Source organism: Eupeodes corollae, chromosome 3, assembly GCF_945859685.1.
Source record: "Eupeodes corollae chromosome 3, idEupCoro1.1, whole genome shotgun sequence".
NCBI classification, from domain to species: domain Eukaryota; kingdom Metazoa; phylum Arthropoda; class Insecta; order Diptera; family Syrphidae; genus Eupeodes; species Eupeodes corollae.
Genome location: NC_079149.1, coordinates 63,992,947 through 64,017,881, shown reverse-complemented (window position 1 = coordinate 64,017,881; position 24,935 = coordinate 63,992,947). Strand labels below are relative to the sequence as shown.

The window sequence follows — 24,935 nt, the reverse complement described above, 5'->3', positions numbered from 1 at the left end:
AGTTAATATGTTGAGTTCCCCCTCTAGCATCAATTACAGCTTGTATTGGATTGGGCATACTGTCGACAAAATTCTTACATATCCCTGGGCTTAAATTTTCCCACGCTGTTTTTATGTTTGGCCAGAGTTCTGTTAAATTTGCAGTTTCTCCTGCAATGGACCTTTTTAATACAACCCACAAGTGTTCGATGGGGTTAAGATCTGGGGATAGTGGTGGCCATGTCAACATTGTGTAGCCGTGGTCTGTTAACCATTTTTGGGTGATCTTGGCAGTACGATTCGGATCATTTTCTTGTGATTCAAGAACGGTTCAGATAAAAATGTCCCGTTTGTGTTGTGTTTGTAATTTAAGAGATAAAGGATGTTCTGACTATATTTTGTGTAAAATTGTTTTTATATAGGAAAAACGGTAGCAGAATGGTTACTTCTTGAGCAGCACATTTCCAGCAGCGCAGAGCCTGGATTGCATTAGGCGATTCGTTTTCATCACATCAATATTAAAATTAACTAAGGAAACATGGCGTGTTTTTGGCATTTAAATTATTAGCAATATGCTAATCTTAATAAAACTCCAAAGCTATTTGATTGTTGGTGAAAATGCTGTTTAATTGATAAACATTTTAAAAAACGTCTATCTTTTTAAAAGATATGGTGCAAAATTTTAAAAAAATTATTGTTAAGGGCTTAACAATTAACTAATTAGTAATTTGCTAGATATTTAAAAATGTATGATCTGTAAATTGTGGACATGTGCATTCAAGAGGACACAAGCTTCCACCGGTTTTTCTCAAAATCCACCTATGTCTTTCAACTCCTACTCTTACCTCCCCGTGGTGAACATCGGATGCCTAGTACCTCAACTGGAGATTGGGTTCCAACAACAGTGGAAAGGTTTTGGGGGCAGCAGACGAGAGAGGGGGAGAGATGTTCTTCAAGCTCTTAGACAAAACATGTGAGCAGTGTCCTAGCTGCGATATTAAAATTGTCCTGGGCGATTTTAATGCCAAGCTAGGAAGTAAAGACATCTTTGGTGGAATGCACGACAACACTTCTGACAACAGATTCAGGCTCATAGATTTTGCTGCGGGGCGAAACGTCATGGTAGCCAGTACGCGTTTTCCACACATGAACATCCACAAAGAAACTTGGACTTCTCCAGATCAATCTACCGTAAACCAGATTGACCATATTGCGATCGACGCCAGACACGCTTCCAGCATCATGGATGTACGAACTTTCCGAGGAGTTAACATCGACTCGGACCACTACCTCGTTGGATCTAGAGAAGTCCAGTGGCTACATTGCCAAGATGCAATCAGGGAAGACGCCTCTAATGTGCTGGGTTTCAAACAGCCACCAACAAGGAACTCCTGGTTTGATGAGGAAGGTCGGCAGGCAAATGCAGCCAAACACGCAAATCGGCGCTGCATAAAAGGACGAGAGCTGCTTATGAGCTCTATGAGCAGAAAAGGCGAGAGGAACGCCGACTTTTCAGAAGGAAAAAGAGAGGGCATGATAAGCGTGCGGTCGAAGATGTTGAAAGGTTTAAAAGCAGGAATGAAGTTCGAAAGTTTTATGAACAGGTGAAACGAAACTCACAGGTACATAAATCTAGAACCGAAGGCTGCAAAGACAAAGTGGAAACATCATAGTGGAACCGCAGTCAATGCTGAGGATATGGAAGGACCACTTCTGCAGACTGCATAACGGCGACGAAGAACTGAATTCCGCTGTTAGGCAGGATGATCCATTCAACATAGACGACGAAAGCCATCAATCCCGTCCTCCCAACTAAGACGGAGTAAAGATTGCCATACCTAAGCTGAAGTCTAATAAAGCCGTTGGAGCGGATGGCTTGACTGCCAAGCTCTTTAAAGCAGCTGAAGATAAGTTGGTTGGGAGCATGCACCAACTTATCATGCCCGATGAATGGAACCTCAGTATTGTTTGCCCGATCCTGAAAAAAGGAGACTATAGAGGAATCAGTATACTTAAAATCGCCTATAAAATCATTACTGCCGTAATATGTGAACGTCTAAAGCCCATCGTCAACAACCTGATAGGTTCTTATCCACAGTCGATCAAATATTTACATTACGGTAGATCCTATAGAAAAAACGTAAGAACGCCAAATCATGTCTAGTTTTGGCATCCCTGTCAAACTCGTCGAATATACACGCTGCTCCATAAAGTTTGGAAACAACTTAACAGAACCTTTTGATGTCAAAAAAGATTTAAGACAAGGTGATGCGCTGTCATGTGATTTTTTTAACATCGTGCTTGAAAGAATAGTGCAGAGCTCACACGTCAACACCAGAGGCACTATCTTTCAAAAGTCTGTCCAATTACTAGCATATGCTGATGACATTGACTTAATCGGAAGAACTCAGCGTGATGTCAATGGGGCTTTTGTGAGTATTGAGACAGAGGCTGCAAAAATGGGTCGTCAAAAAAGAACATACAACACCGACGCGACGTCTTGGTCAAAACATCACCATCGGCAGACGTAACTTTGAGGTATTCAAGGACTTCGTTTACCTAGGCTCCGCTGTAAACGCAGAAAACAACACCAGCGCTGAGATCAAACGCAGAATAACTCTTGCTTATACCGCTGTTCCTTTGGAATAAGAAAAATGAGTGGTAAAGTCAGTCCTCTCTCTCGGGGGACCAAAGTGTCATCCCCGTCCTGCTATATACGCTGCAGAAGCATGGACTATGACAAAAGCGGATGAAAGCACCTTGGGTCGGTTCGAGAGAAAAGTTCTTCGGGCGATCTACGGTCCCGTATGCATCGAAGGGGAGTGGAGGAGAAGATGGAACGACGAGCTGTACAGCGACGTAGACTTAACCAGAAGGATAAAAGTCCAACGACTAAGATGGCTGGGTCACGTAGAGCGCATGGAAACTAATGTTACGGCCCGGAAAGTCTTCGAATCCACACCCACAGGCCAGCGCAATAGAGGAAGACCGCGGATCAGGCGGCGCACAAGTGGAAAGTCACCTCACCCAACTTGGAGCGCGAAACTCGAGACATATAGGTAGGGACCGAGCTAGGTGGAGAAGTTTGTTGGGTGAATCCCTAGTTCACACAGGACTGTAGCGCCACCTTAACTAAGTAAGTATTTAGCAATTTATGCATATTTTAAGGAAGTCCAGGATTTTAAACCTTTCTTTTCGTTTAGCTTACTAGTAAACTGCTTAAACTGTTGTCTAAAAACGAAACAAATACGATTAAACGGACGTATAAATTGGAATTGACAACTGTTTACTGGACTATCACATCCACTGCTCTGCTTTTATAAGAATAATTGTATAAGTGACATATGGATTTCGCAAATTGCTCAAAGTTAAAGAAGTCATTTCGTGAGTTTCACTTTAGAAAATTGTTAAGAGATAGTAGAAGATGTTTAAATCGCTTAGAATAAGATAAATCATCTTTTAAGCTTCGAAAATTGCTAAAATGCCTTTTACATTTTACTAAATCGCTTTAAATTTTGAGCTTATGTTAAAATATGTATATTCATATTCAACTGAACTAATCATTTGTATTATATTTCATCTGAAATTAATTGATTGTACTTTTACCATTATTTTAATAGAAAATATCTGTGACTCCTGTTTTTTAGTTAAGTTTGTCGATAATATCAAATTCAACCTAGAAAAAACGGATAAGTCCTTTATTATATCATATATTAATATTAAAATGCATTTAAACTAAAAGAATACAAAATGTTAACATATCCTGTTATGCTTCCCCTTTTAAGCTCTATATCAAATCTAATGTCTTTAAATAAATCGGCCAAAAGACAGTTTTTTTTTATTCACTTTCACAACTATAAAATTGCATCTCATTGTTTCATTGGCGTTTTGCAAACCTAATCATTTGTACTCTCGAACGGTATCGTGTTCATGTAATCAAATCATAACACGTATCCGTTCGTTGCATGTAAAGTTATATAGTGCCAAGCAAATAAACACAACCAAACTAAAAACAAAAATAATACAACGCTAAGGTAGTAAATATCCTTCATGTAGCACCCAAGCACCCCCTTTCATAGTATACCCTTAATACCATTGCTAGCTACATATTTTTCCATATAGAGAAACACATAAGCTCATCAATGGCAATGGCAACATGGACTTGTCACGGAATCACAAATAAACGGAAATCTTCCTTCTGTCACCAGGACCAGAGAATATTGTATTGTTGTTGATGGCGCAAAGCAAAGTATCTAGGAAGAGAGCATCATCATCATCATCGTCAGGAACATCATCATCATCATGGCATAGGTGGCACAGTAGGTGTGTGTATAGATAAACTGACTGTGTCGTTATACCTATCCATCCACTTATATACACAGATGCCATCGCAGGACAAAATTCACATAGGAATGAGGCGGTATATAACAAGTATAGCATGTCCTACCCATTAGCAAATTTTCATCCCCTTTTGATGTACAATAGAAAAACAAATCTTATATTCATAGAACACCATTTTATGGCATCCTCTAAAATATTTTGTTTACGTAATCGTCATCCCTTCAAATAACCCAACTCTGTATTCATTCACACCAGTTACTAGCCGAATACTACTTTCCTTATCTAGAGACAGTGGTTTCGATAAATAAATGTTTGAGTTGTGTAGAAATAAAATTTTGGGCGAGAGATTTTCGTTTCATTTCAGTGAACATTTCGTAAAAAGATTTTGTTTAAATCAGACGCAAGAATTTCACCAGTGTAACTTACTCTTGTAAGCTATTAAAAGTGACAAAAGGCGTTAAAAATAATATTTATTTACATAAGCCAATTCTTAAATTTGACACTGCTGCGTGTTGATTTAATTTCAAGTGAAAAAAAAAATTAATTTAAATTTTAAAACAAATTAAATCTCGAATAAAAATATTAAGTATATTTTACCCAATTTTATAGTTATTTTTAAACAAATCAATTCAGTGATTTTTGTGGAAGAGTGCTCATCTAGAAATATAACTGAAAAAAAACTAAAAATTTATTTTATTTTTATAAAAAGAGTTCCTACCTACTAATAAACAACAGATACTTAATAATTTATTTAGTGTTCAAATTTCATTCTATAATAGATACCTAAAACAAAATCACATAACTATATTAATTAATTTTCCAACAAGAAAGAAGAAGCTGCATTCACATAAAAAAAAAGTTGTATACCGCTTTGGAGTATATCTTGAGATGCTCTCATCGGCGTCCTTATCTCCGCCTCCTTTAGATTTACGGCCCGCCCTGAACACCCAGGCGTCAACCAATACAAACTTAAGTGAGGATAAGTCTCATGCGCCCTTAGTTAAACCGCCCTATTCCTACATTGCTCTCATTACCATGGCAATTTTACAGTCGCCGCATAAAAAATTAACCCTAAGTGGAATATGTGATTTTATAATGACGAGGTGAGTGAAGATGATTTATTAAATACCTGCGTATAAAAATAATTCACACTTTTATCGTCAGTAAATAAAAATGTTAGTAGTTGCGTTTTTCTATCGGTTCGCGTTAAATCTCCTTGAATTCTTTTAAAATTTCGAACAATTAATGTAGATATGGTTGGTTGATATAATAAGTTTCTTTAAGGAAATGTTAGTTTTTTTTAATTGTCTATAAATTGAGGATGCCTACGCCAAAACATAAATTTGAATTTCAAAATCATATCAACAGCGGGAACATGGAATTTAAAGTGTTTTTTAACAAAAATAGTAAAATGTTTCTTAGTTGTAACAATAGAATTCTCCAAACTTTCGAAAAATCTGAGTGTTTTGGATACTATACATACAAGTCCTTTTTTTGAAATTCCGACGACCGGCCGGCGGCATTGATGACAACGGATCATAAACGCAAATAAAAAGAAAGAAATTGAGCAAGATACACTTTTGTTAGATTGTTCCATACAAAACTTTTAGAACTTTTATTTTACTACTAATTTTCGGTCAATGTTTGTAGAAAATTTATATTTTTGAGTCTTCAAGATTTTTAACAACCAATTTTAAAATGTAAACATTTAGTTTAACTGTTGGATTGATATAAACATACATACAAGTTTAAATTTAAGCCATAATATATTTCTTCATTAAACATAAGAAAACCGCCAACGTTGCCGCCGCCGCGCCGGCCGGCTATTGGATCGACAGTAAAGAAAGTTTATTTCTGATTCTAAATTTATCACGGTTATGCCTTCTAGTTTTTGCAATACTCGATTTAAAATACCACGAAAACTAAGAGAGGAAATCCAGTGGTAATTTTTGCCTTACGAGTTTATTAACTTCACATAGGAAGTTATTGTAATGGGTCCGATTGTAAAATTGCGTGTGTGCGTGTGTACGTACGTTCGTACGTTCGCTACGTTTTTTTGTCTAAGGTAGCTCAAGAACCTGAAGAGATATGGACTTCAAATAAATTTGGTTATAGAGATAATAATGCAAAAAGACGCAGAAAGGGCTCTCAAGAAAATTACGTGGGCGGTTTTTTTTAGTATAGCAGTTTAAAAAAAGGTGAAAATGTTGGTTAGCCCTAAACATCTCACGGACCAAGGACGTAATAGACTTGAATTAAATTTTATATAATATATTGCAACGTGATAGCAAACCACTATATTTTTAGAAAAAAATCCAACTAACCGCTTTTTTTTATAAATCAAAAAAAAAATAAACAAAAATTTGTCACCTCGAAAATTTTACGAATAAAAAATGATTTCATCTCCAAAATAATTGTGTGCAACGAAAAATATCGTTAATAACATGTGATAAAATTTTGAATAAAATCGAATTGAAAGGTTTTTTACAAAAAATAAAAACCTAAACAGTGATGTTCGACTCAAATATATTTTCAAAACTTTGAGATATTGGCTTTAAACTACTTTTATCTTTGAAAAAATATTGTTCTCAACATTCTTTAAAATTTTGAAAAAAATCTAATTGACAGTTTTTTTTTACAAAAAATAAAAACCTTAAAAAAAAACAATACTAGAACTTTTGTTAAAATTTACTTTCGACTGAAAAAGCTTTACAAAAATAAAAAATATTGTCTTCAAACTTTTTTCATTTCATAGAAAATATTGTTTCCGGTATTCAGTATATAACAATCAAACAGTCCGTTTTTTCATAAAAAAATTAAATCTACAAAAAATAGGACGCAAATTTGGTGAAAATTGATGATCGGTTCTTGATATCTCTCAAATTAATTGCATTCACCCAATTTATAAAAATTTAAGAAATGCTACTAAAATTGGAAACAAATTGTTTCCGACTAAAAATGTATTTAAAAAAACTAGATTTTCAAACTAAACTCTTTCTTTCTATGAAAAATATTGTTGGTAATTTTAAAACTTTTAAAAATAATTCAATTTACAACGAAAACCTACAAACTTTTAAGCAAGACAAATCGACAGACGGGATGGGAAGTTATCAGTGTGTGTCGTATCCCAGCCTCCTTTTTTTTGTTTTAATTTTCTCCGTCGCGTTTCTGTAAATACTCCAACTGATGCTATATCCGTCGAGTTGGGGTTCTAAATCGAACTTCTAATCGCACTCTTTTCAAGTAGGTTCTAATTATTTTTTTAGCTTTAAAAAGAGAATAGGCCTTATTTAACGTAAATAAAAGTTAAAACAGGTTATAATTTTGGACTAATTGTTTCAACAAAACATCAAGTTTGCAATTCTCAAACTTTTGATCAAGACGTAAAAAATGGAGACAAAACTTTTCAAAATTGCCATTGATATGGTGTTGAAATAAACTTGCAATTTGCAACTATTTTTTTTGCACAATATTGTTGAACGTTTTGCTGTGGTACAAACTTTTTACTTCAGGGAAGCATCAGTAATCTATGGGATAGTCCTCTATTAACCATCATCAGCCAACCCAGAGAAACTGCTACCATAGTAATAAAGCATAGTTATTTTTCCAGTCGAATAGTCTATTTATGGTCCAAAATTCCCGATAAACCATTTTGTTTATTATCAAGAAATCATAACTTTGTCTTTACTATCGTGAAATAATTAATTTATAATTTATATAAAATTTACAATCTTTGTTACAAAACACTTGTAGTTACAACAAATGGAGAATAATTTATTTTATTTTTTGAACGGGCATCTAGTTTTTTAAGAAATTGAAAAAGTTCAAAACTTAGTTGAGTATTTATTAATTTTTTTTCTTCAAATAATCAATATCATTAGAATTCTAATTTCATCGACTTGAATTTGAACTTTGGAAAATAATATCCTCAAACAATTTCATACAATTTGAAATCCTAAAATTGAAAGAAGTTTGGTACTGATACGAAAATAGAATTGAAGTGTAATCTTTCTAATAAACTGATTTGGATAAATAATCATTTTCTTTTCATTATAAACTTTGATGATGTTAAATTATTGTGTCTGCTATTTGGATTTCTGATCTTTCACCTGACTTTTGATATAAAATGAATTAAAAAATACTAATGTGTATTTTGTACATCCAAAGCGATTAAGAAAACACACAAAAAAAGAGGTTGCGGGATACGACCCACATTGATGACTTCATATTCGTACCCATCTGCCGATATTCCATTTTGTGAAAAATAAATAAAGTTTAAAATCAATACCTTTTTTTGTTCTCAAGATACTTCAATGGAAACCCATTTTTTATTAGTTTTTAGTTGGTTTTGTAGGTTTTCATTCTTTGTAAAAAATAGTTGCCAGTTTGATTTTTCATGAAATGCTAACTAAAAGTTAAAAATAATATTTTATATTTTACATATTATAAAATAAATTTTCTTTTGTTTTTATTCACGAAATGTTTAAGTTGAAAGTCAGTTTGTAATAATTTTGTGTAGTATTTCTTGAGTTTTAATTTTGTATAAGAAAATGCCAATTGAATAAGATAATATAAAAAAGTTTATAGTAAACATCTGTGACTATTGCCAATATATTCGAATTGTAAATTACTTTCTATTAATTTTAAGTATGTTATTTTCAAGTTTTTAATTTTTACAAATAATTATATTAATTCAATTCAAAAAAACGAACTAAAACTAATAAAGTGGACAATTTTCAAAAAGAAATGGTAAGAAACATCTGGAAATTGAGATTCTATAAAAAAAGTTAACAATTGCAGCTGTAACATAAAATTAAAACTTCAAGAAGGGGGTTTGTTCGTAGACTACTACATTAACATGCCATTTTATCGTAAGCGACATTTTCAACAAAAAAGACAACTTACTTATTTAAATTCGCTCTAGTAACTCAAGAAGGCTTTTTTCATGTTTTTACTTCAGCATAATTAATAATTTCCAATACTAACTATGTGTTCATTGTACAAGGTGTATCAATTGAAGCTCGCCTCAATTGTTTATATACCGGAATCGAGTTGAACTCGATTCTGGTCGGAAATTGAAGTTTACAGATAATGCATTGTGGTCTATTTATTTGCAAGTTTGTGTACAAAAATACAGTTTTGTTTTATTCAAATAAAAAAAAAATTGCACATGTAGTAGGTAGCTTATTCTTAAAAATTCAGTTCTTAATTGTTTAACACTAATCAAACTATCTCACGTGCTCTTCATAAGAAACATCGAAACACCATTTGCATTTTAGAAAGTGCTGTCAAACTTAATCATTTTTAAATCTTCTTGTAACTTCTTAACTAAGCAAAACCTTATTCTCTTTTCTATTGTTTTCTCTTGCAAAATAAGCCCAGTTAGTCCATTTTCATTAACAAAACAAAATAATATCAACAGTAACAGATTTATTTGTTTCCCCAATGGAAAACACATGATTTCAAATGCACAAATACTCAACGAACACAGCCATCGAGATACAAAGGCAATATCATTCGTACCAACATTTGAGAACGAAATCACATAAGATCGATTCGAGACTCGTATACATGTCAAAAACCGATCCGTAGTAAGATTCTACTTTAACTTTTATCGGTAATATTCATACTGCGGATATTGTTTTTGTTATTCGTGTAAAATCCTACTACACTATTGATAGATTTTAAAAGAAACCATGGGTATTATAAAAAACCAACCTAACATTTTTTTGAAAGACTTTTTGCATCTTCTGATCTTATTATCCGCAAAATAAAATGTATTGGAATATTTCCGTCGAAAAAGGAATCCTTAACTTATGGACGTATAATCACATTTGATTTAGATTCTGAAACGTCTAACAATGTAAAATCTTTGAATTCTATAAATCAGACCGATTACAATAACTTGTGATACGAGCAAGCAGTAATGCTTATTTCATTAAAAAGGCCTTGAAAGTTTTGTATTTCATAAAAGAGACTTATAGTTTTTTACTTTAATATAAAAAGTTATGACGGCTTCTTCGAATATGAGAACAAAACGTTGTCTTAGTAGTGTTTTTAGTTATTTTATTGTTTCATAAGGTTACATACATAATAAAAAGAAGCAGAGCCAAAACTAATCCTTAAACACTTTTAAAACAACAATTACATAAGGTGTGGCAATAACTTGATATCAACTAACAATACTTTTTAGTTTATTTATATTCTAAAATAGCAAACAATAATTTTAATTTGTTTGTTTCAATAAAACAACACGTTAAAAAATTAATTTTTATTGTTATATCATTTGTAAATTGATTTGAATTCGAGCTAGAACCAAAAAGGGTGGACTAAATTCCTTCAAATTTGAGAAAAAATAATTCCCTCATTTTTAAAGCTATGTTAAAACGTTTACATACAAAAACAATGCCGCAACAGATATGTTTGGTGCATATTAATTGTAGTTTATAAAGAATCATTTATCATTTTCTAAAAAGATTACCAGATATCAAAAATATTTTTAAAAATATTATTGAATTATTCGATTTAGCTTATTTCCACAAATAAAATTCGATTTCGGTTCAACCTATCGAAATGTATTCAACCGATTTAAAATTCCACTATTTCATGTCTAATAAACAACTAATCATATGCGTTAAAACACATTTTCAAAGTCTGATCTTTTATTTATGTATCTACAAATGTAATTTGAAAAAAAAAAATTATTTTCAAATTGAATTGTTTTTTTTTTTCTACACAAGTTGTTAGAATTTTAGCATAATTTTTGAATTTAATAAACCTTTCCATAGTAAATCAATAAACAATACAAAAACTACCCGCAAATATCTCACATTTACTATACACACATTTATATTCTATCCTAAATTGAAAATATATTTCTCGAAAAAAATAGGGTGCGTGAATGTGTTGTCAGATTACACTTCAAACATACAATAGATTGTAAAAAGTGCATAAAAATAAGGGTAAAAGAAAAAGAAGTGTCAAGCATGTAAAATAGCAGAGCTTCAAGCAACTATGCATGTAATTGAATTGTTTGTACGACTCCTGCCGCTAAAACAGTCAAAATACTCTTTTATTGTCAGCTCCGAATATGAAGTGTTACAAATATTTATTATAATAAAAAGAAAAATAGCATCAATTTGTCAATTAATTTAGCGGCATTTTCAGTTACGAATAAAAGATCTTAAGATGATAACGAATAATTTCAAAAGCTTAGTACGCAGTTGAAAGAAAGTAAAAATGTTCAAACATCAAAGTAATACATCGAATAATGTAGTTTTAATTTTTGCTGTTTATCATTGTATCAGACTTTAAAATTGTACTAGATCATTTTGAGAAGTTTCCATTGCTTTTTGGATAAGTTGTTGATACAAATGCTTTTATTTGAAATTTGAAACTAAGTGTAACTTGAAAATTTGACTTGTTTTCAATTTCAATTGTTTTCGTTCTTGAGAAAACAATTGAATTGTACGGCTAAAGGTTAAGATATTTCTCTTAAATAACCGAGAAATCGAAGTGAAAAACTTTTTTTTTAATTTTTAACAAAATACTTACTTACTTACTTGCTTAAGGTGGCGCTACAGTCCTGTGTGAACTAGGGCCTCACCCAACAAACTTCTCCATCTAGCTCAATCCCTAGCTAGATGTCTCCAGTTTCGCGCTCCAAGTTGGGTGAGGTCACCTTCCACTTGTGCGCGCCACCTGATCCGCGGTCTTCCTCTACTGCGCTGTCCTGTGGGTGCGGATTCGAAGACTTTCCGGGCCGGAGCATTGGTTTCCATGCGCTCTACGTGACCCAGCCATCTTAGCCGTTGGACTTTTACTCTTCTTGCTAGGTCTACGTCGCTGTACAGCCCGTACAGTTCGTCGTTCCATCTTCTCCTCCACTCCTCTTCGATGCATACGGGACCGTAGATCACACGAAGAACTTTTCTCTCGAAGCGACCCAAGGTGCTTTCATCCGCTTTTGTCATGGTCCATGCTTCTGCACCGCATAGTAGGACGGGGATGATAAGCGTCTTATATAGCAACACTTTGGTCCCTCGAGAGAGGACATTACCACTCAATTGCTTTCTTAGTCCAAAGAAACAGCGGTTAGCAAGAGTTATTCTGCGTTTGATCTCAGCGCTGGTGTTGTTTTCTGCGTTTACAGCGGAGCCTAGGTAGACGAAGTCCTTGACTACCTCAAAGTTACGTCTGTCGATTGTGACGTTTTGACCAAAACGTCGGTGTTGTATGTCCTTTCTAGACGACAGCATGTTCTTTGTTTTGCCCTCATTAACCGTTAAACCCATTTTTGCCGCCTCTGCCTCAATAGTCACAAAAGCCCCATTGACATCACGCTGAGTTCTTCCGATTATGTCAATGTCATCAGCATATGCCAGTAATTGGACAGACTTTTGAAAGATAGTGCCTCTAGTGTTGACGTGTGAGCTCTGCACTATTCTTTCAAGCACGATGTTAAAAAAATCGCATGACAGCGCATCACCTTGTCTAAAACCTTTTTTGACATCAAAAGGTTCTGTTAAGTTGTTTCCAACCTCTATGGAGCAGCGTGAATTCTCCATGGTCATCCTGCACAAACGGACGAGTTTGGCAGGGATGCCAAAACTAGACATGGCTCTATACAGCTCGTCCCTGTAGATGCTGTCATATGCGGCCTTGAAATCGATGAAAAGATGGTGGGTGTCGATTTGGTGCTCTTGAGTTTTTTCCAGGATCTGCCGTAATGTGAATATTTGATCAACTGTGGACTTTCCTGGTCTAAAACCACACTGATAAGGACCTATCAGGTTGTTGACGATGGGCTTTAGACGTTCACATATTATGGCAGAGAAGATTTTATAGGCGATGTTAAGTAGACTTATTCCTCTATAGTTGGTGCAGTTTAGAGGGTCTCCTTTTTTCAGGATCGGGCAAACAATACTGAGGTTCCATTCATCGGGCATGTTTTCTTCCGACCATATCTTACAGATAAGTTGGTGCATGCTCCTAACCAACTTATCTCCAGCTGCTTTAAAGAGCTCGGCATTCAAGCCATCTGCTCCAGCGGCTTTATTAGACTTCAACTTAGATATGTCAATCTTTACTTCGTCTAAGTCGGGAGGACGGGATTGTTGGCTTTCATCGTCTATATTGAATGGATCATCCTGCCTGACAGCGAAATTCAGTTCTTCGTCGCCGTTATACAGTCTGCAGAAGTGGTCCTTCCATATCCTCAGCATTGACTGCGGTTCCACTATGATGTTTCCACTTTCGTCTTTGCAGCCTTCGGTTCTAGGTTTATGTACCTGTGAATTTCGTTTCACCTGTTCATAAAACTTTCGAACCTCATTCCTGCTTTTATACCTCTCAACATCTTCGACCGCACCCTTCTCATGCCCTCTCTTTTTCCTTCTGAAAAGTCAGCGTTCCTCTCGCCTCTTCTGCTCATACAGCTCACGGGCAGCTCTCGTCCTTTTATGCAGCGCCGCTTTGCGTGCCTGTTGTTTGGCTGCATTTGCCTGCCGACATTCCTCATCAAACCAGGGGTTCCTTGTTGGTGGCTGTTTGAAACCCAGCACATCAGAGGCGGCTTCTCTGATTGCATCTTGGCAATGTTGCCACTGGTTTTCGATACATTGTGTTGGCGGCAGAGAACTTCGAGAGAGGTTACTTGTCACTCGGTCGGAAAAGGATTTGGCGATCTCTGGCGATTGTAGCCGTTCGACGTTGTATCTTCTCCCAGCAACTCCCTGTTTTGCCTTGGGTCTGGAAATCCGAAGTGCTACCCTGGCTACAACGAGGTAGTGGTCCGAGTCGATGTTAGCTCCTCGGAAAGTTCGTACATCCATAATGCTGGAAGCGTGTCTGGCGTCGATCGCAATATGGTCAATCTGGTTGACGGTAGATTGATCTGGAGAAGTCCAAGTTCCTTTGTGGATGTTGAGGTGTGGAGAACGCGTACTGGCTACCATGACGTTTCGCCCCGCAGCAAAATCTATGAGCCTGAATCCATTGTCGGAAGTGTTGTCGTGCAGGCTGTTCTTCCCGATTATTCCACCAAAGATGTCTTCCCTTCCTAGCTTGGCATTAAAATCGCCCAGGACTATTTTAATATCGTAGCTAGGGCACTGCTCATATGTTTTGTCTAAGAGCTCGAAGAACATATCTTTGGTGTTGTAGTCTTTCACTTCTGTGGGGGCGTGCGCGCATATCAGGCTAATGTTGCCGAATTTAGCCTTGATGCGTATGGTCATGAGGCGCTCATTGATGCTCCTATAGCTCAAGACTTCTTGCCTAAGTCTGGCTCCAATGAGGAATCCGCATCCAAATAAGCGCTGTTGGTTTTCGTGGTAGCAGTCACCATAGTAAATATCGCCCATCCCATCGTATTTCCTGGATGGCGGTGATATCTGCTTTATATCGTTCTAGGGCCTCCGCTAATTCTTCGGCCGCACGTGGTCTGTTAAGGGACCTAACATTCCACGTGCATATCCGAAGTTCGTTGTCCTTTATTCGTTTGCGTTGGTTGTCAACAGTAAATCCGTCCGTATCCGAGGCTTGTTAGTGCTTCGCAACTTTGAAAGCTTTTACGTGGCCAGGAAGTCACCCCGACGCACAACCCCCAACCTGGAGGGCCAGATCCTAAGTATAACTCCAAGGATGGGGAGCCGGATAAATCCGCTGCTTACAGGCCTGGGCTCCGAATAAGTCGAAGAAGCCCTATAAGGTGTTCACTAAGTAGTTCAACCTTACTGGAACTGTAGACGCCACCGTTGATTCCATCTCGGGAATTAACAAATTAACAAAATAGACATTTATCAAAGTTGACAAAATCATTTTTGTTTTAATTTTCTATGTTTAAAACAATGTATATAAAACGTTTGAATAAGATCACCAAAATGTTCGTACTTGTTGATAGGATCCATTACATTTTTGCAACATTTTAATGCTGTAAATATAGTTTCAACACAATGGAGCGTATTCATAGAGAATTACTAAAGTCGTGATTTTTTGATCTATAGTTTAAGGCTTGTTGATAAAGCACAGCTCTTATTCATAGTCAATTTTCCTGATGTGCTTATTCAAACCCCAGTTTAAGGTTGTATTCTACTACAATTATACTTCAAATGACAGGTCAAAGCAAAAAAAATACTGCAATGATTTATAATTTTGACCAAGTTGATGTTTATGTTTGATTTGAGAACAATTAAGTGGTGATTCTCATCGGCTTTGTTGATCTTTTTGTTTACATTTAACAGTGACAAGTCTTCAAAGTCGGAAGCGCTTTAAATTTTATTGGTTTTAATTGTTTAAATTGTTTTTTGTTTTAATGTTTTTGTAATATTTAAATCAATACATCCACTGAAGAAGACGGCAATCACCGTCGAAACGTTGGGAAAAATCAGATGAAAATTGTTTTCATTTAATCATCAAAAAGATCAACAAAGCCGATGAGAATCACCACTTAATTGTTCTCAAATCAAACAAAAAAAATACTGTTAAAAAGTATTCACATGAGCGTGACCAACGAACGACGGATGAATTACAAAATGTGAGTTTATATATGTTTGAAGACATATTTTCACACAAATTCTTAACAAAACGATAGCAATATAGTTTCCATATGATTTGTTATGTATACTTTTACATTTTAAAATCATATATTAATAAATTTAAGAAAACAAATTTATTCGTAGCGAAAAAATTGTAGTTGATACGAACTGTCAAACTTTATTTGCGTTTTACATTATCCACACTAGCAACGGATTAAATAACCGCACGACTTCACCTAAACAAATTATTCTTGTTTTGGTTTCGGTGGTGAATGGTGAATGGCAGTTTTATTAAGGAAACATATTCTAATTCAATTTTCCGATTTGCATTAAATGGATGCACATGCAATTTTTTTCTTGTTTTGTTTATTAACAAGGACACTAATAACTTTTTTTTAACACTTCGACCGCGTTTTCTCAATCGTTTGTTTTCAAAACAAAACACAATAATGATAAACACAAAAAGAAAAAGATAATTGCCAAAGTCAAACTTCATTCGCGAAGAATTAAAAAGAAATGTCAAAATCGAAGAATATTCGTTCATTTGTTCGTCTTGCTCATGTGAATAGTGCATCATATTTTCAAACTTGTTATTTTGTGCTGTGATTCATTAAATTGGATAAAATACTATTAAAAAAAATGTGACTCTTTTTTTATATAAACGATATCATTCCTAAAAATTCTTGTCGCTTAATTCAAATGAATTGAACCGTGTTTTGTATATTTTTCTTTTTCTTGGTGGCATATTTTGAAGATTACCGAATATCTCAAACTCCTCAAAGAAATCCATATCTTGTTCAATTGCGGTATCAATCGACATTTTTATTTGGTATAATTAACTTTTCCTGCTTTTCAATTCACAAACAAAAATCAAATATGACATTTGGCTGTGATAATAACAACTTAAACACAGCAATTGCTATGTTATAGTTAAACCACAGATTAAGTCCTAAACTTAGGTTTAAATTTATTTATAAATAGCCTAAGCTCTGGACTTGATTATTAACATCTTAGCGAGAGTTTAGCAAACATCTATGAATATGCCCCAATTTGTTTTTTTTTTTTATAGACATAATACATATGTTTTTATATATTGTTTATTGAATTAATTTAAAAAAAAAAACATAAATTTAAAGATATTATATAGACTATATGATATTTTCAACTTTACAAGAATTAAAGAAACTGTTAAATCAACTTAATTATTTACATTAAAAAGCAATTTATAGAAAATAAATTTAAGTTAATTTGCAAATATGAACAGAGTTAAATTTTTCTTCAAACATCTTGTGGGTAGATAAGGTGGCTTTGATTCGAGGGATAGTGTTAGTACTTGATGGATTTATATTGAATGCATCTGTTTGTCTTGGAACAATTTGAGCATTCTTCTGCAGCCTGATGATTTTCAAAATGTTTGCTTGTAAACAGAGTTTATCCTATTGTAACTCACGATACGTTAATGCAATCTTCTCTACTTTATAGATAGATTGATTTTATGAGATACGTGTGATGACGGGTTGACGTTTTCGGTGAAGGTATCTGAATTTTAATATTGTTCTGTAAACTCTTATTTTGAAGATGAACTAAAGTTTATCGCAGAAGTTGCGACTGTCATGCCAGAGGCTTGGGTTCAATCCCTGTGCCATCTAAAGCTTTTTTACGGGTTCTGCCTTTTGCGAGGAATTGAAAAATCCTCCAAGAGTAATTCTTGTCATAAAAATTGCTTTCTTTAATTTGCCGTTGCGACTCAGATTAAAACTGTAGGTCCTCTCTATCCATGACGACATTACTCTCACGCAGGAATGGTTGAGAGTTACTTTATCTATTTTTGTTTGTGTTCCTTTTTTTTATTATTATTATTATTATAACATTATTAATATGTAATAAATTACACAAATTAATAATAATATTATTCGGCACAAGCTACCAGGACTTCGGCCGATAAGGGCAGTTATTTAAATATTATTATATGTTGTTAGGTCTTGAGTTTAACTTAAATATAGTTATACTTAATATAAATATAATAGTTAAATTTGAGTTTGAAGTTTAATTGCAGTTAATATTTTGAAAACGTCTTTAATGTTTTCTTCAGTAGGGACGGTTAAAAGTTTTAACAGAGTGCTTGTTGCATTGATTCTTTTGGATATGAGTTTGACATGCTCGCAATCGACGTTAAGGTGATAAATGTTGAGAGGAATATTTTTGTTACAAAGGTGACAGAGTGGTTGTTGTTCTTTTGTTATGCAGTGGATATAAGTAATGTTGCAGTGGCCGAGTCTGAGTCTAATATAGCATCTTAGCATATTTTGGGATATATTTGTTGGGTATATAGTTTTTTGACCTTGAGGGTTGATTCGAGAATAATGATGGACATATTCTTTTTTTTATGTTTTTTTTTATGTTTTACGTACCCAACTAAATGTGGTACGTTAAACATTGTCATCTGTTTTAATCAGCTGTATTCATACTTACAACGTAAAAGAGACTTTATTTTTTTCATTCTTTGTAAGCCATTAGATAAAACATCGAAAATTAAAATTACTAAAATTATAAATTTTATTTTAAATGTTATCAAACTTTTATATGCAACATTAATTACAAATATCAGTTAACATTTAAACCAAAGATGTTCCTCCTTCATTGTTATCATCTTTAATATATTGAAAAACACTTCTGACTTCTTGCAATATAATGTTTTTATTCAATTGAGATTAAAACGAATATTTTTTTTTCAATTTTCAAAAGTTAGATAAAATTTATCAAATTCATTTTGAATTTGTAAGTATTTACTGTATTTATGTTTTCATGTATTCATTTCAGAAACCAAGAAAGTGTGTAGAGCAGTAAAGTAGTGAAATTAATTTTTAAAATTTTAGTTCAAGGTATTATAATAAGAAATTTATAGATGCGGATATTAGTGGTTGGTCATAAATTAATAGAAACATAAATTCCTGAGATGTGATGGCAACGACATTTTCAAAATAGTATTTATGTATGTATAGAGTGTTCCAATAAGAGTTATAATTTGAATAGATTGCTATTTTGGTAGCTATCTTTGACATTTAAAAATAAAAAGCAACACCTGTACTAAAAGTGGAAAAAATGCTTAGATAAATAAGTAAGGTGGCGCAAAAGTCCTTTGAGAACTAGGGCCTAGTGACTTACAACTCTCAACCATTCCTGTTTGCGAGTATTGTTTTCAGGAATGGAGGGGACCTACAGTTTCAAGCCGATTCTGAATTGCTTAATTAAGAGAGCCCTTTTTAAGACAAAAATTACTCTTGGAGAATTTTTCAATTCCTCGCAAGAGGAAGTATCAGCGAAAAAAACTTTAGATGGCACAGGCAGTATTTGAACCCAAGACCTGTGGCATTATAGTCCAACGCACTTAAATAAATGCTTAAGCATCTTAATTGTTAAAGTTTTGTTTTAGTAAATTGGTGAAAATTTTACAATGACATCAATGCGCAGTTTTGAAGGAATAGTTTCCTGGCCATGTTTCGGGATGAGATGAACAAAATTGACCACCGATGTCTTATGATTTAACACCATTAGACCTAAGCCTTCAAAGTCCATTCAAGAAATACACATGTCAAATGCGCAAATTGCAAATGCACAGATTTGTACAATAAGTTCAACATCTATTGATTTATCTTAAATGTACTCTTTTTTGTAAGACCGAAATGAAATCTCCTATTGGAAGACCATATGTAGAAATACCTACAAAGTTATTAAGGCTATTCAATAAAACTTCGTCAACTTTATTATAAATGATATTAATAACATTTTATGAGCTTTAAACATTTTTCGAAATGAATAATTGTTATAAATAAATACGCGTCATACCTATTTAAAGTCTAACCAACTTTTTTTCTGAATTTTGGATGTGCATAGTAGATATGTTTAATATCAAATCAAAAATAATGGGGTTATATAAAAAACATATAATATGAAGTTGTATGTTTTAATAATTTAACTTATTTTGAAATTGTGTGGCTTTAATATTAAAAACAACACAAAATAGTTCACCAATAACGATTCAAACTGAGGGTGGCATTGTTAATTTTAGGATATTTTTCTTATTTTTCAAAAGTAATTGACCATTTTCGTTTAGAAAATTATCTCTAACAAGTAAACTTATTTTCGTTTCAGGTTTGCATACTACAAAGAAAAATTTCCAGCGTGGCAAAACTCCATACGTCACAATCTGAGTTTAAACGATTGCTTTATAAAAGTTCCACGGGAGCCGGGAAATCCAGGTAAAGGCAATTTTTGGACCCTAGACCCACTAGCCGAAGATATGTTCGATAATGGCAGCTTCCTACGGAGAAGAAAGCGGTATAAAAGAGCTCCGGTTGCACATCGGTTTCCGTTTCCCTCAGTGTTTGGTCCATTTTCACCATTTTGGATAAGAAAACCCGTTCCAGTGCTGCCAGTACATTTTAATGTTGCCAATTTTGGTAACACCCATGATCCTTTTGAGTCAGTTAGCTCGCAGGCCGATGCAATTGATGTAACATCTCCCAACAACAAATTTGACTTTTTCGCTAACCTAGAAACTCCGTTTTATCATAACACTGACAAAATCGAATTAATTCGACAGAATGTAGCGCGTTTCCGACGAACGGCTGATAATTTGGAAACGACAAATCCAAATGAAATGTTAAATAATTCCGATTTGAACAGTTTATACAGGAAAATCCCTACAATGGGTGAATATCCACAACATAACGATCCTCCTGTTAACGGATTGGGCTATGCTAGCCTCGAACAACGAAGCCCCGACAGAAATTACAATGCCATCGAAGATATATCCTGCGACAGAATTGACGTTGAAAGCGAACACGAGGAATCACATAAATCAGATTCATCCGACATAGTGTGTACTCGAATTGAAAGGCTACAATCCGATGCGATTAGTGATGCATCTACGCTAAAGAAGGCAAAAAGATCTCTTCAGTTCATGAACAATAACGAAAAATGTAGCAAGGTTTCTAATAGCTTAAATCCATATGTCCTTCTGTTTGAAAACTCAAATCTATCCGAAAACTCACTTTCTGTTTCGACAACTCCTGAAGACAATTTTTCAAACAAAATCCTGAGTTCCTTGGAGTCTTCAAATCGAAATATCTTTAAGCCAACACTTTTGTCTCTAGATTTCGATCACAGCAAAACAAAGCACAGTCATTCAAAAGATTTCAGTATAGAGACTTTAATTGGCAATGCAGCGGAGTTTGGTGAAACATAGTTTTATTATAATTTATAACATTAGTTAATTTAATCGTATAATAAAGAGACACAAATTTAGTTGCAATATTTTCGTAAGTTAGTTTTTAAGGAATTTGCAATTGTATATAATAGAAGTATTTTGTATGTAACAGTGTTTAATGCACCTTTCCTAATTAGATTAAATAACTGTAAACGGATTCGAAAACCACAAAAGGTATTGAAATTTGTCAGTCATCCAAAATATAAAGCTCAATGAAATAGATTAATTAAGGAAAATAATATGTTATTACTATATTTTTGCTTAAGTTGTATAAAACAAAACAACAGTTTTGCATTCCAATACTACAACTATAATAATCTTCCGCTTTTATTTTATTTTAATTATAGTCTGGTAGAGTCGAGTGCAACATTAGGTTTGCCTTGCCTGTCCTATAAAAACATACAATTATTTGCCTCAAATACTTCCGTGATAAGCGGGATCATCACTGTGTAGACAAACAAACATTTCGAAAAATTGTTTATACATATATTCTCCACAACTCAAATACAAACTAACACGTTATGTTCTAAGTCCTGAATTGATACTTAAAATATTTTTAAATATGTTAAAAAAAAATACCAAGAAATATTTTTCTTTTTAAATCAAATTTTCAATTTGTGTTATATAGAAAAATTAATTATGTTGCTGTTCCAATAAAATAATCTTCAATTTAAAAACTTTTGTTCAAAAGTAAATATCATTAGTTTAATTTAAATAAATCTCAATAGTGCCACATCAGCAACCCTGTCCTTTAAACATAATTTTTAAAAATTTTAAACTTTGTAGGATTATTGTATTTTTTTTATACGACATTCAGTTAATCTTTGCCGTTATCTTACCTTTTTTGACTATTTCAGTGAGCGCATTATGACAAACTTTTTGAACTCAATGCCAGCTATAAAACAAAAATTCAAAAACCGTCCGTTTTAATTGGTATTAAGTATTTGGAAAATGTACATATAGGTTTAGTAATAAAATATAAAACAACATTAAATATTTCACATACAAATACTTTTTGTATTTTATTAAGATTAGTTTTATTTTTTTTAAGAACGACAGGTAATCAACTAAATGTAAATTCATATATCTTTAATTTGATGACGGTTAACAGTAATTTTTTTAAATTCTGATTGACAGCTACTAGAAAATATAAATCACTTCAGAATTTTAACGTCCTTATGTAAACTTCTCAAAACTGATTGTTTGAATCTTTTTTTTTATGAAAAGATGTAGACTAAAAATATTTATTATTTTTTTGAACACTTTTTTGCAGTAGTTTTTGTTTTTTTTTTTTAATTAATTTAAGAGAACAGAATTTTCGAATAACAGAATTGAGGGCAATGAAATTTCTCACAACTTAATTTTATTTGATAACTTATAAGCAAAACACACTACACAATTATGTAAAAGAACCTTAATTTTACGGATAAAACTGATTATACTTTTTTGGAGCTCTTAAAGAAGTCTTAAGACTAAACATAATATTTGTGATTAGAAATTCGGCTAAGATTTTAGTTATCGGTCGTATTTGGAAGATGTCGATTTCTATAGTCTCACAAATTGCATAATATTGAATTAAAACAGCATTTTTCGGAAAATAATGCCTTAGCAACAGAGATTTTAACATCAAAAAAGGATCATTTAATTGATTTTCGGTTTTCAGAAGATGAAATTCTTTTCTCCTTTCATCCAGTAATATGAATCAAATCGTATTTTTCAATACGGCAATCTCTAGCAGAGTTCTGGCATCCAAAAACACAGATAAAAAGAATCAAAGAATATAAATTAAAAGCTCTACTAATAGATTTTGGAGGTGCAGTCAACTATTTATTATTTTGTTATATCGAGAATTCGTTGTACAGAAATTGTTTGTTCTTACTTTTATTTAAAGAAGACAGTGATTTTAGTTTGGATTGCATTCTTCCATTTTACATTCCATACTTTGCTTAGATGTCGAGCGGCTTGTAGCCTTTGACCTATGACCGAAACAGATTTACTCTCGTCCATTTGCTTTAATATGTTCGTCAAAATAATGTTTAAGTAATGTTGTTTTAAGTTGTAGATAATGCCTTGGTCCATTGGATGAAGTAAAGTAGTCATGTTGGGAGGAAAAATGACAAGCTCAATATGTTGCAATTTATCTTTTACATCTTATGATGCGCCGTGCAGTTATCAACAAAAAAAGAACCTTCCTCTTTTGCCAAAGAAATTGTTTGTCCAACTTAAAAAGCCATTTTGTAAAAATTTCACTTGTCATCCATGCTTTTTTGTTAAACTCTTAATCGACATACAGAGATTTTATTTCGTTACACCATCTTGGCAAGCAATTTAAGCTTCTTAGACCCAGTCTGCTCATATTGCATACTCTTTGCTCTGTTTCCTACCAAAGCATTTCTTATTTTTAAACGCCAGCGTTTTATTCGGTAAGCATTTGGAAAACAAACTAGTCTTATCACAATTAAAGATTTTGTTTTTTTTTTTAACAATCGTGGCAAAAGATTTATAACCCAATCAGAACGATCCTGTGTGTTGACATCTGCACTGTCCCCACATAGGGTTTATTGAACGATTCCGTGCCGTTTCCTGAACTTGTCTAACCATCCTACCCCATTGCATTGGTGAACTCCTTGGCTTTTTGTCTCATTAATGGTCCAGAGATAAGAAGATTGCTACCAAGAGCGGCGGTTATCCATTTCAGCATTGTTTCATCAATATCCTTGACAAGAAATTTTCGAAGACTTTTGCGTTTAGTGCTTAATTCCTCGTTTTCTACATTTTTTAAAATCGCTGCTTTGGTTTTTTAAATTGTTGATAAGCTATTGGGAGTAATTAAAAATTGCCTTTTTTCAGGGCCGGATTTAGAGCTCCAGAGACCTCGGTACAAGAAATTATTTTCAAAATAAAGTAAACCATTTTTTTCACTCGACTTTTTCAATAAATAATTTATTGTGAAACCAAGTAGATTACTTTAGTATTGAAAAAACACATATAAATATAAGTTTTAGGGTTAGCGAACGGAACCTTTCGAGCTTTTTTCGCCGAAAAATCGTTGATTATTTCGTTGAAATCCAATTCTCGAATTAAATCGTTTTCAATGCTCAGGAGAGAAAGCTTCTATAGACGGGTTTGTCCCATCGTTGTTCGAAGCCTTTTTTATAATTGTCATTTTTGAAAATGAGCGGTATCCAGTGCAATTTGTTACCATCAAAAACAAACACATTTTCAATACAATTTCAAGGTTTGGGAATGTAGCTCTGAAATTTTGATTTTCAAGAATTTGTTTGTAAAATAGTTCCGGCGATTGATCTGTTCCATAATCCTTTTCCTTTTTGTATGGGTAAATGATGGGATGAAGGCGGATACTTTGTATTTTTCCTTGGGTGACAGATTTGTGTCTTATGCTTTCCCGTAATCGAGTGAATTCAACCTCACATTTATCGTTCTGTTGCGGGTACGTGATTGTACATATTCATCAGTATGGGATATATTTTTAACTGTTTCCTCGTATTTATCAAAATCATTTCGTTTGAATTCCGCTCATGATTTCAATGCTTCTAGTGCAAGCATTGCCGATTCAAGAATCATTTTCGGGTCTTGCAATATTTTGTTTGTAGCGTTGAATCGCTCCAAGATATCATTCCAAATTGTTGCAAACAAAGTGGTTGCTCTTTAATGGAAGATATGCTGGTTAGAGCTTCTTCGATTTCTGAATAGCCGTTGACTAAGGCTTTCGTAGCTTCAGCTCGGCAAGGCCAAGGAGTGTAGATCAGCTTTTTCAAGACTAAAAACTGGCCGCTTTTCTTCTCCGA

At 33.6% G+C, this 24,935-nt stretch overlaps 1 protein-coding gene across 1 annotated transcript; it reads left to right on the top strand.

Moving 5' to 3' along the window:
* Nucleotides 1-5,208: 5,208 nt before the first annotated feature.
* LOC129950517 (fork head domain-containing protein FD3) lies at nucleotides 5,209-21,164 on the top strand. The gene is made up of 2 exons (XM_056062450.1): nucleotides 5,209-5,423; nucleotides 20,010-21,164. The coding sequence occupies exons 1-2, from the start codon at nucleotides 5,209-5,211 to the stop codon at nucleotides 21,103-21,105; spliced, it is 1,311 nt and encodes a 436-aa protein (XP_055918425.1). The 3' UTR covers nucleotides 21,106-21,164.
* Nucleotides 21,165-24,935: the final 3,771 nt, after the last annotated feature.